Here is a 14346-nt window from a genome sequence, read left to right as displayed (position 1 = left end):
GTTCAATTTGCAAAGAAAGGAATCTGTGAAAGTCTAACCCAAAACGTTGTTTCAACCAGTCAAATGACATTCGTATGTATTCCTCAGAGATCCTAGAATGTAACCAGGCTTCACTATATCATTAGGGGTGCAGTATATCCTATAGGACACCAAATTTGGTCAGAGAGCGACACCTTCATGGCACGCCAATGATGCGGTAGGTCTTCATTTGCTCGACTGTATCTTTGTCAAATAAGCTCCAATCGGGATCAAATAAAGCTAGCTAGATAGCCAATGTGCTGGGCGTTACGGGAGTATCTGGAAACCCTGTATAGGTCGCAAAATGTAGCTGCCAACCTTTTGCGACAGCATGCCTTTTCCTTTTGGACAACACTTATAAGAATATTCAGAGTTATGAAGTTATGAAAACTGGTTGTTTTGCAAATGTTGAACTTATAATATGGCTACTAATACTGGAAAAGCTAAATCAAAGTTGAAGTATACAGATTTGATGATATTCTTGCAGAAAAATGTAATATGAATGCAAATGTCTCCTTCACAATTCGCCCAAATACACCTGGGAGACTTCACACTAAATGTCATGTAGTTCGGTCATACTTCAAGTTATTAGTCGGAAACTTTGCACATGCCCTGCTGCAATCTAGTGGACACCATCGGAATTACAACCGGGACCTTTCTCTTGCATTTCAAAGATGGTGTATTTTTCTACCAGATCTATTGTGTTATATTCTCCTACATTCAATTCACATTTCCACAAACTTCAAAGTGTTTCCTTTCAAATGATACCAAGAATATGCATATCCTTGCTTCAGGGCCTGAGCCACAGGCAGTTAGATTTGGGTATGTCATTTCAGGCGAAAATTGAAAAAAAGGGGGCTATTCCTATTAAAGGGGAACTGCACCGGCTGATTTGACCTTGTTTTTAGGCTTGCTCCTCAAGAAATGCTGGTGGCCATGACAGAGCCAAACACGAGTTGGCATGGGAGTGTGGTTTGATGTGAGTGTTTCTTGGGTGTGTCCTTGCCACCACCAAGACACACCCATGTGTCAGAACCTTTCCCACAGCCATTTCCTCCCACTTTAACACAACAAACTGTTAGGCGTGTGTAGCGGAGGCGAAGTCAGGTGCAAGAGAGCAGAGCGTAGCAAACAGGCGCACTTTAATTCCGTTCCAACAAGCCAGCACATAAAAACATACAAGTGCCAAAACCACGGAATATAACAAAAGTCATGCGCCTGACCAAACCACATTACAATAAACAATTACACAAAGACATGGTGGGAAAAAGAGGACTAAATACATGTAGATTGATTGGGAAATTAAAACCAGGTATGTATGGAACAAGACAAAACAAATGGACATATGAGAAATGGAGCGGTGATGGCTGGAAAGCCGGTGACGTCGATCGCCGAACGCTTCCTGAACAAGGAGAGGAGCCGACTTCGGCGGAAGTCGTGACACAAACAAACCCTCTAAAGATTGAGTTAAATAACTACAGGCAGATGTATGGTGAGATGCCGGAGGAAGCTTTGAATAGGTTAGTAGCCTACAGAGTAATATGAGAAGAATGAAATTCCTGAATTTATGTAGATTTTCAACAAAAAAAAAGCGGTTTCCAACCATTTATAGCATTAAAAAATGAAACATATCGCAAGCTACTCATTTCTTTCTAGCTTGAAAGTTTTGATAACTGTCAAATTTAGTAACAGGTCCGTGTAGAATAAACACCCTTTACATAATACCATAGAAGCAGTGTTATGCTAATATAACAATGCCGATACAGATATTGTGCCTATCTGTATTTTTCTGGTGGTAATGGGGCTACCTTGGCAATACAACAGGAATCCTTGTATACAACAGGAATTCCCTGATCCTGGTGCAGAATACACAGGGTTTCTCCCTCCCAATATTGACTGATAACGTTCAATTCCATAATAAAAAGACAATAAAAAGGTCAAAGTTGTGTTCAGTAACATTTTAACGCCGAGTGCCAGGTCTCTCTCCATTCAGAGACATCAGTATCAAGCCTAACTGTCAGTCTGGATTTCATCACATCATCTCGCAAGTCTCCATGTGCTGGCTCGATACATGTTGAGTGCCTGATCTCTCTGCATCTAATGCATCTGTGAACACAGTCACTGTTCTATTACAAATGGCAGTTAGGAAACTGGACACCTCTCGAACAACTGCAACTTGTAAGGTGGTGTTGACCGGGAGGGCTTGTAACAGGATGATATAATAGATAGCCAAGTGAGAAATTGCATTTTATTCTAAAGACAGAACAAAGCTTTGTGCTAATGCACTTCACAACTATCTGCGTTGCTGGGGAATTAGCCTATTAGGTTATCAAGCTGGGTATTTTTTATAGAACTTTTCAAATATACACTGGGTGTACAAAACATTAGGAACACCTTCCTAATATTGAGTTGCACCTCTGCTTTTGCCCTCAGAACACACTCAATTCATAGGGGCATGGACTCTACAAGGTGTTGAAAGCGTTCCACCGGGATGCTGGCCCATGTTGACTCCAATGCACACAGATGTGTGAAGTTTTTCTGGATGTCCTTTGGGTGTTGGACCATTCTTGATACACACGGGAAACTGTTGAGCATGAAAAACCCAGCAGCGTTGCAGTTCTTGACACACTCAAGCCAGTGCACCTGGCATCTACTACCATACCCCATTTAAAGAAACTTAAATGTTTTGTCTTGCCCATTGATCCTCGGAATGGCACACATACACAATCCATGTCTCAATAGTCTCAAGACTTCTTTAACCTTTAGCCTCCCCTTCATTTACACCAATTGAAGTGGATTTAACAGGTGACATCAATAAGGGCTCATAGCCTTCACCTGGGTTCACCTTGTCAGTCTATGTCATGGAAAGAACAGGTGTCCCTAATGTTTTTTGTACACTTAGTGTACATAACCAGAAGTCTCACTACCTGTCACGCCCTGACCATAGAGAGCCATTGTTTCCCTATGGTGAAGTAGGTCAGGGCGTGACTGGGGGTGATCTAGTTAATTTATTTCTATATGGTGTTCTAAGTTTATTTTCTATGTTGGTGATTTGTATGATTCTCAATTAGAGGCAGCTGGTAATCATTGTCTCTAATTGGGGATCATATTTAAGTAGCTGTTTTTCCCACCTGTGTTTCTGGGATATTGTTTATGTGTAGTTGCATGTTAGCACTCCATTGTCGTCACGTTTAGTTTATTCTTTATTGTTTTGTTGTGTGGTTCACTTACTTTAAAAATAAAAGATGTGGAACCCAGATCACGCTGCTCGTTGGTCCGAGTATACTTCCAACGAATATCGTGACACTACCGGTATACTCACCACCACTGCACTGGGGATCAACGAACACCAACCACCTATTCTGCGTGATAGGGTCCTTCGGCAGGGCATATAAATCATTGTTGGTCAATCCGTATAGGGCATTTCAGTCTCAAGCGGCTGTGATCCTTTGAACGCGTTGGGGGCGATGAAACAACAGAGCCCTATTCAATGAAGAGAAGCGAAGTGGGCGGAGAGCTGTTTTGCATGTGGAGCTTGGCAAAAGGAGGCATGATTGGTTGACATAATTGTAATCCAAACCCAACCTTAATTTACTCATTGTGAAGAACTAAGGTTCCAAACTCTGTTTTAGATGAGACTGGTGTTATGACCAAAATGATCCTATTTACACTTTGTAGTCAATGTTGACACTAGAATAAATGTTTCTGACTCATATCGATGCCACATAGGCCGTTTTCAATGGGATTAGTGGATTTTTAGGGGCAGTCGCTCTTTAAAAGACATTAATTAGCCTGTTTAGTGCCTATGGCTACCTGATATCATGATTACTAGTTAGCTAGCTATGCTGAACTTGAACAACTGTTATCCAGGGTGTGTTCGTAGATTCACTCTGGCTACCTACTTTGATTTCAGAGCACTCTGCTCTGTGTATGCCAAAGTGCAGAATCCCTGATGAATGTACGCGCACGCAACACTCTCTAAAGATGAACTGTATCAGTAACCGTCAGCAAATAAAGTAATTACATTGTTATAAGCAGCACAGTTAGTCACTAACGCTCTAGATAACATGTTAACAGCCTAACCAGCTCTGCTAGGGCGAGTAAAAATGGCCAGAGTGAGGTGTTCTCTCATTTGTGTCTGGAAGTAGTTAGCAAGCTAGCCAACTTTAGCCAGTTAGGTTGGGTGCTTGACTGCCATTGTGAAGAATGCTCAGATCAACCCTACTCCTCGGCCAGAGTGTCCAGTGTCAATAGAGCAGTGGATCTGAATTCACGAACAGACAATCTGACAACACTCTGAATTTACTAACAACCCACTCGTTGTGACACACTGAGATTCCAAACTCCATTTTAGACGAAACTGACTTTATGTCCAAAATTATCCTATTTACACTTTCTAGCCAATTTTGACATTAGTATAAATGCGTCTAACTCATATTGATGCCACATATGCCGTTTTCAAAGGGATTTTTTTTTTTTTGTAGGGGCAGTCGCTCTTTAAAAGACATTACTTACCCTGTTTAGTGCTTGACCTCGAGGACACCTTGACAGTTGAGAGCCGCAGCATTTACTTTAAGATAATATATACAGTACCAGTCAAAAGTTTGGACACACCTACTAATTTTTCATAATTTGTACTATTTTCTACATTGTAGAATAATAGGAAGACATCAAAACTAAGAAATAACAGATATTGAATCATGTAGTAACCAAAAAAAGTGTTCGAAAAAATCTAAATATGTTTTATATTTATGATTCTTCAAAGTAGCCTCCCTTTGCCTTGATGACTGCTTTGCACACTCTTGGCATTCTCTTAAAGAGCTTCACTAGGTAGTGACCCGGAATGCTTTTCCAACAGTCTTGAAGGAGTTCCCACATATGTTGTTTGCTTTTCCTTCACTCTGCGGTCCATCTCATCCCAGACCATCTTAATTGGATTGAGGTCGGGTGATTGTGGAGACCAAGTCATCTGATGACGAGTTTTGGAAGAAATATCTTTGTTTCTGGACATTTTGAGGCTGTATTTGAACCCACAAATGCTGACGCTCCAGATACTCAACTAGTCTAAAGAAGACCAGTTTTATTGCTTCTTTAAATCAGCACAACAGTTTTCAGCTGTGCTAACATAATTGCAAAATGTTTTTTAATGATCAGTTAGCGTTTTAAAATGATAAACTTGGATTAGCTAACACAAATTGCCAGTGGAACACAGGAGTGATGGTCGCTGATAATGGGCCTCTGTACGCCTACGTAGATATTCCATTAAAAATCAGCTGTTTCCAGCTACAATAGTCATTTACAACATTAACAATGTGAACACTGTATTTCTGATCTATTTTATTTTAAATGTGCTTTTCTTTAAAAAAAACAATGAAATATCTAAGTGACCCCTAACGTTTGAATGGTAGTGTATATAGAGTTGAAGTCAGAAGTTTACATACACCTTAGCCAAATACATTTAAACTCAGTTTTTCACAATTCCTGACATTTAATCCGAGTAAAAAGTCCCTGTCTTAGGTCAGTTAGGATCACCACTTTATTTTAAGAATGTGAAATGTGAGAATAATAGTAGAGAGAATGATATATTTCAGCTTTTATTTCTTGCATCACATTCCCAGTGGGTCAGAAGTTTACATACACTTAATTGGTATTTGGTAGAATTACCTTTAAATTGTTAATTTGGGTCAAACATTTCAGGTAGCCTTCCACAAGCTTCCCACAATAAGTTGTGAATTTTGGCCCATTCCTCCTGACAGAACTGGTGTAACTGAGTCAGGTTTGTAGGCCTCCTTGCTCGCACACGCTTTTTCAGTTCTGCCCACAGGTTTTCTATGGGATTGAGGTCCGGGCTTTGTGATGGCCACTCCAATACCTTGACTTTGTTCTTAGGCCATTTTTCCACAACTTTGGAAGTATGCTTGGGGTCATTGTCCATTTGGCGACCAAGCTTTAACTTCCTTCCTGATGTCTTGAGATGTTGCATCAATATATCCACATAATTTTCCTCCTCATGATGCCATCCATTTTGTGAAGTGCACCAGTCCCTCCTGCAGCAAAGCACCTACACAAAATGATGATGCCACCCCTGTGCTTCACGGTTGGGATGGTATTCTTCGGCTTGCAAGCCTCCCCCTCTTCCCTCCAAACATAACGATGGTCATTATGGCCAAACAGTTCTATTTTTGTTTCATCAGACCAGAGGACGTTTCTCCAAAAAGTATGATATTTGTTCTTGTGCAGTTGCAAACCGTAGTCTGTTTTTGTTAAGGAGGCAGTGGCTTCTTCCTTGCTGAGCGGCCTTTCAGGTTATGTCGATATAGGACTTGTTTAACTGTGGATATAGATACTTTGTACCTGTTTCCTCCAGCATCTTCACAAGGTCCTTTGCTGTTGTACTGGGATTGATTTGCACTTTTTGCACCAAAGTACGTTCATCTCTAGGAGACAGAATGCGTCTCCTTCCTGAGCGGTATGATGGCTGTGTGGTCCCATGGTGTTTATACTTGCGTACTATTGTTTGTACAGATGAATGTGGTACCTTCAGACGTTTGGAAATTGCTCCCAAGGATGAACCAGACTTGTGGAGGTCTACAATTGTTTTTCTGAGGTATTAGCTGATTTCTTTTGATTTTCCCGGGATGTCAAGCAAAGAGGCACTGAGTTTGAAGGTAGGCCTTGAAATACATCCACAGGTACACCTCCCATTGACTCAAATGATGTCAATTTGCCTATCAGAAGCTTCTAAAGCCATGACATAATTTTCTGGATTTTTCCAAGCTGCTTAAAGGCATAGTCAACTTAATGTATGTAAACTTCTGACCCACTGGAATTGTGATACAGTGAATTATAAGTGAAATAATCTGTCTGTAAATAATTGTTGGAAAAATTATTTGTGTCATGCACAAAGTAGATGTCCTCACCGACTTGCCAAAACTATAGTTTGTTAACAAGAAATTTGTGGAGTGGTTGAAAAACTAGTTTTAATGACTCCAACCTAAGTTTATGTAAACTTCCAACTTCAACTGTATATATATATATATATATATATATATATATATATATATATATATATATATACGAACCGAGCATAAGCATGGCTGGTTTGCCGGCAACCTTCACAGCCTTGACGGGACTAAAATTAGAGGTGCCAAGCTGCTCTGTGGCCTTTTCAGACAGCGCACCACAGCACTGTGGGAAGGTGTGACAGAGAAACATAGTTATGTTCTGTTCCACCCAGATGAATCTGTTTCCTCTCAGAGACCAGTGGCCACTTCCTCTCCAGCTCAACCAGACAGTGCTGTTCCAGGCCAGGGCCTTTGGCTAGGGAAGTGAATTGTAGTGATCAATTAAGAATATGTGGAAAAAAGTTACCTTTAAAAAATAATAAAGTAATAGGCCTACGTTAGTTAGAAAGCAATCTATATCGCCATATTGTTTCTCACGTTCCTGTCACATTAGTGGTCATATTTCGAACTGAAAGAGAAAAAGAATGGCCACACAATAAATCTCATTCAGTCAGCCTTCATTACCTGAACTAAAGATATGAAACCACATAAGCATCCAGAAACCACAAGCCAAAGCCAAGTTCCACAGTGACACCTCAAACAACAACACTACCTCTGCCCACCATTCATAACAACCCAGTCAAAACAGTCTCTTCTCTTCCCCATCCATTCATCACTAACAAAACACTGAAAGTTGTTCCTTTACAAGCATTTCACTGTACCCGCAATGACATCTGCTAAATATGTGTATGTGAACAATAACATTTGATTTGATTTGCTTTGAGTCCAACAGCAATCTGTCTACCTGTATGTACTCAAACAATAACTCCCTCTATCACAGTTACTTACCAGTGTCTAATAATACCATAATACATTAATGCCAATGTTAACATTCTTTTCCTGTATCTAAACAATTGTGTTGTGTGGGAGGCAGGCTCTGTTTACAAATGCTCCATTCATTTGGCCAGGTAACAGCCTGGGTAAATACATAGAACACTCTGAAGGCGTTTCACACTCACATAAACAGAGGCAGAGTCCATGGTCAGATCACATCATGGGTCCTCAGTCTAATGCGGGCAACCACACAGCAGGCAGAGCATCACAGAAACAGAGACAGCCTGCTCACAATCACAGCAGCTCCAGACCAGGCAGGCACAACGTGAACAGAGCGGAGGGGAGCGAGGTGGATGGGGAGGGAGGAGGGCTGGCAAGCGTCATCGTGGTGGTCTGACCAGCGGAGTGAGACATGAATGGCTGTGTCTGAAGCGCCCTGGAGGGGCAGAGATGCTCTCAGCCACTTACTAGACAGATACCGGGATACTGTACTTATAATTTCCGCCTGCATCTGCTTGTGTGTGTTTGTTTTTGTGTTTTTGTGTATGAGTGTAAATGATAAAGAGAGAGCTAGAGATTGGCAGAAAAAGATTGGTTGAATAAGTGAATTGATCAATACAAAAAAACATTCAGTTAAAATCATCATAGAAGCTTTTTTTCCTACTTCTTTGTAGAGTAGAACGAGAATTTAACACCCATGTCTTCTTGTAAAACATTGGAGGAAAAAATAGAAATTCAACTGCCAATCCTCAAAATAATTCCACGCTGCTCTCTCTCTCTCTAAGAAACAGGCTGGTGATGCCACCCACATAACCACTTGTTTCATGGTTGTGTCCAACTAAAATGAAATTACATTAGCTATTTAACAGACAAAAATACACTCTATGGTGAACAACAATTGGTAGTTGTCATGGGTTGTAGCTCTCTGGGCCATCCATGGCATTCACATAACCGTAGATATACTATGAAGCAGGATGCCCCATTGAGAGCATCCTGTCTGGCTGTATCACTGCCTGGTACGGCAACTGCACCGTCCGCAACTGCAGGGCTCTCCAAAGGGTGGTGAGGTCTGCCCAACGCATCACCGGGGGCACACTGCCTGCCCTCCAGGACATCTACCGCACCCAATGTCACAGAAGGCCAAGAAGATCATCAAGGACTTCAACCACCTGAGCCATGGCTTGTTCACCCCACTATCATGCAGAAGGCGAGATCAATGCAGGTGTATCAAAGCTGGGATCCATAGACTGAAAAACAGCTTCTATCTCAAGGCCATCAGACTGTTAGATAGCCATCACTAGCCATGGCTCCACCCTGTAAGCTGCACTGAACTTAGTCACCGTCATTAGCCGGCTACCACCCGGTTACTCAACCCTACACCTTAGAGGCTACTGCCCATACACATGGACAACTGGTCACTTTAGTAATGGAACCGAGGCCACTTTAATACTGTTTTGCCCATTTTATATGTATATACTGTATTCTAGTCAAGGCCATCCTATTCAACTATTGCGGTACATAGACTATTCTATCCACGTATTCTTCAGATATACTACATATTCTATCCACATACTGTCCATAATGTCTATACATCCCATCACGTATATATATATATATACATATACACACACACACACAGTACCAGTCAAAAGTTTGGACACACATGGCATTATTTTAAACTAACTCCGCAACTCCTCCAACTATTGACATTTTTCACAACTGCCACCAGTTTGATGCCAAAACATTGACAAAGAAATAAGTACTGAGATAGTAAAATAAATACAAGTGTGTAGAAAGGATATTTCATGCTGAAAGAGAAAATGTCCCATCATTCATAAACATCAATCATATTCAAAACTAAAAAATAAGTTGATGGTTTATATTTAGGATAATGTTTTACAGCTTTGTCGTTCTATATACAGTACCTGTCAAAAGTTTAGACACACCTACTCATTCAAGGGTTTTTCTTTATTTGCACTATTTTCTACATTGTAGAATAATAGTGAAGACATCAAAACTATGAAATAACACATATGGAATCATGTAGTATTCCAAAAAAAAAAAATCAAATTATATTTTATATTTGAGATTCTTCAAAGTAGCCACCCTTTGCCTTGATGACAGCTTTGCACACTCTTGGGATTCTCTCAACCAGCTTCACCTGGAATGCTTTTCCAACAGTCTTGCTTTTCCTTCACTCTGTGGACTCATTAGACAAAAGGACAGATTTCCATACCATCTCAATTGAGTTGAGTTCAGGTGATTGTGGAGGCCAGGTCATCTGATGCAGAAATCTATCATTCTCCTTCTTGGTCAAATAGCCCTTACACAGCCTGGAGATTTCTGAGGCTGGTAACTCTAATGAACTTATCCTCTGCAGCACAAGTAACTCTGGGTCTTCCTTTCCTGTGGCAGTACTCATGAGAGCCAGTTCCATCATAGTGCTTGGTGGTTTTTGCGACTGCACTTGAAGAAACTTTCAAAATTATTGACATTTTCTGGATTGACGGACTTTCATGTCTTAAAGTGATGATAGACTGTCGTTTCTCTTTGCTTATTTCAGCTGTTCTTGCAATAATATGGACTTGGTCTTTTAACAAATAGGGCTATATTTTGTATACCACCCCTACCTTGTCACAACACAACTGATTGGCTCAAACATTAAGAAGGAAAACATATCCACAAATGAACTTTTAACAAGGTACACCTGTTAATTGAAACACATTCCAGGTGACTACCTCATGAAGCTGGTTGAGAGAATGCCAAGAGTGTGCAAAGCTGTCATCAAGGCAAAGGGTGGCTATTTTGAAGCATATCAATTAACAGGTATGCCTTGTTAAAAGTGAATTTGTGGAATGTATTTTATTTATTTATTCCTTAGTGCGTTTGAGACAAAACAGCAAATTATCACAGAAATAAAAGATGCTTGCAGTGCTTTTAATATATTAAGCTACTACTAACACATTAAAGCATATATTAGTGTATAAGTTACACTATTGGCCAAACAAATGTCTGTAACATAGCACAGATGGAGATAAAAATCTAGGGTTCCTTCGTGATATATGGTAAACAAGCAACTTGCTTCGTTGACATGACAGTGAAACGTTAAAGTAATTGAAGTGTAACAAATTTACAACATCAACATGTGGCTGAATGATAGCCTACGAATGGATTGTATTGATACAATATAAGTGTATAACGTAGCGAGCTAGAATAGTGCAGGACAATCTGCATCACTGAAACAGACAGGTTGACAGCGCTTGAAGTCCTGTTTGATTGTGTCATTATAAACCAAGACTTATGAAACATGGTTTTGCGAAAGAAACAACTGTTACGTCTAAAAAAAAAGCCGTAGTATTGCACCATAACGATTTCAATAACTGTCACACTATACACATTTACATTACATTTAGTGATGATAACTTTAGCAGTAAATTGACACTTACATGGGAGATGAAAAAAACTGCTAGTCAACACACGTCCAACCACAACGCAACGGCACCCCTCCTCTCTGCGCTCTCCCATGTTGACGTAGGAATAATAGGACGTACAGCAGCAGAGGGCACGGGCGGACTAAACCATTTGGTTCGTTTAGGGGAGCTCACTGCAAAATATCCTCAATTGAATATAGTCTAAACATGCTTCAATAATTTATATATGCTACTCGAGCTATATTGGTAATTGAAACAAATACATTCTTTAGAATATTGTGCAGGATATGTAACGATTGTATTCATAATCTAATATAAACTTTTTATTCAACTTGATTATTACAGAGGAACTCGATTTTATTGATGTACAGCTAGTGCCTGTTTCCTGGTCATGCCTATTCTAATTTGTAACCTGGTAGTCATACTGTGACAGTATGACTATGTACATATCAGTCATAATAAAAACACTTATTGGTTACGCGGAAAGATTGATCTTGACATTTTCTCGATACAGTCCAGCTCAGTGACATGACACACACTGTATCTAAATTTACCATCAAACCTGGAGAGGAGAGGACAGAGAGTTGATAGGCCCTAGGAAAACCTGAGAGAAACCACACACATAAGCAGTGCCCCACAAAAGCAGAACCAACCAGAGAACTGAGCCTTGCTGTAACAAGTTATAACAGTCATTTTGGGGAGACATTACATAAGACAGAGTTTGGAGTTTGTCTTATTATTTATCTATTTATCTATCTACTCTATTGACATAGCACCTGCTGCTGGTGAGTCTCTGATCCACCTCTACGCAGACGACACCATTCTGTATACTTCCGGCCCTTCTTTGGACACTGTGTTAACAACCCTCCAGGCAAGCTTCAATGCCATACAACTCTCCTTCCGTGGCCTCCAATTGCTCTTAAATACAAGTAAAACTAAATGCATGCTCTTCAACCGATCGCTACCTGCACCTACCCGCCTGTCCAACATCACTACTCTGGACGGCTCTGACTTAGAATACGTGGACAACTACAAATACTTAGGTGTCTGGTTAGACTGTAAACTCTCCTTCCAGACCCATATCAAACATCTCCAATCCAAAGTTAAATCTAGAATTGGCTTCCTATTTCGCAACAAAGCATCCTTCACACATGCTGCCAAACATACCCTTGTAAAACTGACCATCCTACCAATCCTCGACTTTGGCGATGTCATTTACAAAATAGCCTCCAATACCCTACTCAACAAATTGGATGCAGTCTATCACAGTGCTATCCGTTTTGTCACCAAAGCCCCATATACTACCCACCATTGCGACCTGTACGCTCTCGTTGGCTGGCCCTCGCTTCATACTCGTCGCCAAACCCACTGGCTCCATGTCATCTACAAGACCCTGCTAGGTAAAGTCCCCCTTATCTCAGCTCGCTGGTCACCATAGCATCTCCCACCTGTAGCACACGCTCCAGCAGGTATATCTCTAGTCACCCCCAAAACCAATTCTTTCTTTGGCCGCCTCTCCTTCCAGTTCTCTGCTGCCAATGACTGGAACGAACTACAAAAATCTCTTAAATTGGAAACACTTATCTCCTCACTAGCTTTAAGCACCAACTGTCAGAGCATCTTACAGATTACTGCACCTGTACATAGCCCACCTATAATTTAGCCCAAACAACTACCTCTTTCCCAACTGTATTTTATTTATTTATTTATTTTGCTCCTTTGCACCCCATTATTTTTATTTCTACTTTGCACATTCTTCCATTGCAAAACTACCATTCCAGTGTTTTACTTGCTATATTGTATTTACTTTGCCACCATGGCCTTTTTTGCCTTTACCTCCCTTCTCACCTAATTTGCTCACATTGTATATAGACTTGTTTTTTTTACTGTATTATTGACTGTATGTTTGTTTTACTCCATGTGTAACTCTGTGTCGTTGTATGTGTCGAACTGCTTTGCTTTATCTTGGCCAGGTCGCAATTGTAAATGAGAACTTGTTCTCAACTTGCTTACCTGGTTAAATAAAGGTGAAATAAAATAAAAAAAAATAAAACAATTGACATAGCACCTAGCCAAAGTCTTCACACTCTTCAACTAACTCATCCCCCTATTGTTACTTATCCTCTTGCTCTTTTGCACCCCAGTATCTCTACTTGCACATCATCATCTACACATCTTTCACTCCAGTGTTAATGCTAAATTCTAATTATTTCACGTCCATGGCCTATTTATTGCCTTTACCTCCCTACTCTTCTACATTTGTACACACTGTACATAGATTGTTCTATTGTGTTATTGACTGTACGTTTGTTTATGTGTAACTCTGTGTTGTTGTTTTTGTTGCACTGCTTTGCTTTATCTTGGCCAGGTCTCAGGTGTAAATGAGAACTTGTTTTCAACTGGCCTACCTGGTTCAATAAAGGTGAAATAAAATACATTTAAAAAATCCCACACACAGATGATCATCAGCAGTAATTACTTGGTAGTAAACTCTATTTAATCATCCCTGCCAAATCTGTTTAGGACAGTTTGTTACTGTAATGTGAATGTTAATTATTTCTGAACACCAGGGGGCAGTACAGCCGTGAAGATGAGTTGCTGGTCAAGCTGGACACAGACATCTCAGATTCATATAGCTGTTATCCCATCAACACAGCAACTTATGTTTCTGCCCTTCATCCATTGTCATATTTCAATGTATAACACAGAGAAAGCATATGAGACTGAATCTGATGGTGGAAAATTTGTATGTATAACACTCATTTGAGAGACATCTATTATCAGCTATGCTCAACAGAGGGCAACAGCGTTGAAAAGACATACAAGCGTGCCTTGCAACATTATTACCATTCTGGTAAATAAACACAATTCTCACACTTATGAAGAATAGACAACGTTTTGTTCAATATCAAAATACACTGTTTACATGTTTTATCAAGCACACACACACTCAATCATATCAAAGATAGACTGAGCAGTGTAAAAAAATACACTATCACTAGCAAACACATGTAAGGAACAGAAATCGTCATCATTATTCTCATCGAGCTGTAGGACAT

At 40.2% G+C, this 14346-nt stretch overlaps 1 protein-coding gene across 2 annotated transcripts in view; it reads right to left on the bottom strand.

The window, feature by feature from the left end:
• LOC115102074 (transmembrane and coiled-coil domains protein 1-like) overlaps positions 1-11404 on the bottom strand; it is a 136323-nt gene extending 124919 nt beyond the window's left edge. The window contains exon 1 of one of the 2 annotated variants that reach the window (XM_065005305.1): positions 11303-11404. In XM_065005305.1, the coding sequence (XP_064861377.1) occupies positions 11303-11381 (79 nt within the window). In that variant the 5' untranslated portion in view covers positions 11382-11404. The remainder of the gene's footprint in view (positions 1-11302) is intronic. The other variant, XM_065005306.1, reaches the window with a different exon arrangement.
• Positions 11405-14346: the final 2942 nt, after the last annotated feature.

Source organism: Oncorhynchus nerka, linkage group LG20 (assembly GCF_034236695.1).
Source record: "Oncorhynchus nerka isolate Pitt River linkage group LG20, Oner_Uvic_2.0, whole genome shotgun sequence".
In the NCBI taxonomy this organism is placed as follows: Eukaryota; Metazoa; Chordata; class Actinopteri; order Salmoniformes; family Salmonidae; genus Oncorhynchus; species Oncorhynchus nerka.
Note: the sequence above shows the minus strand (reverse complement) of the source record. Positions and strands in the feature narration are given on the sequence as shown.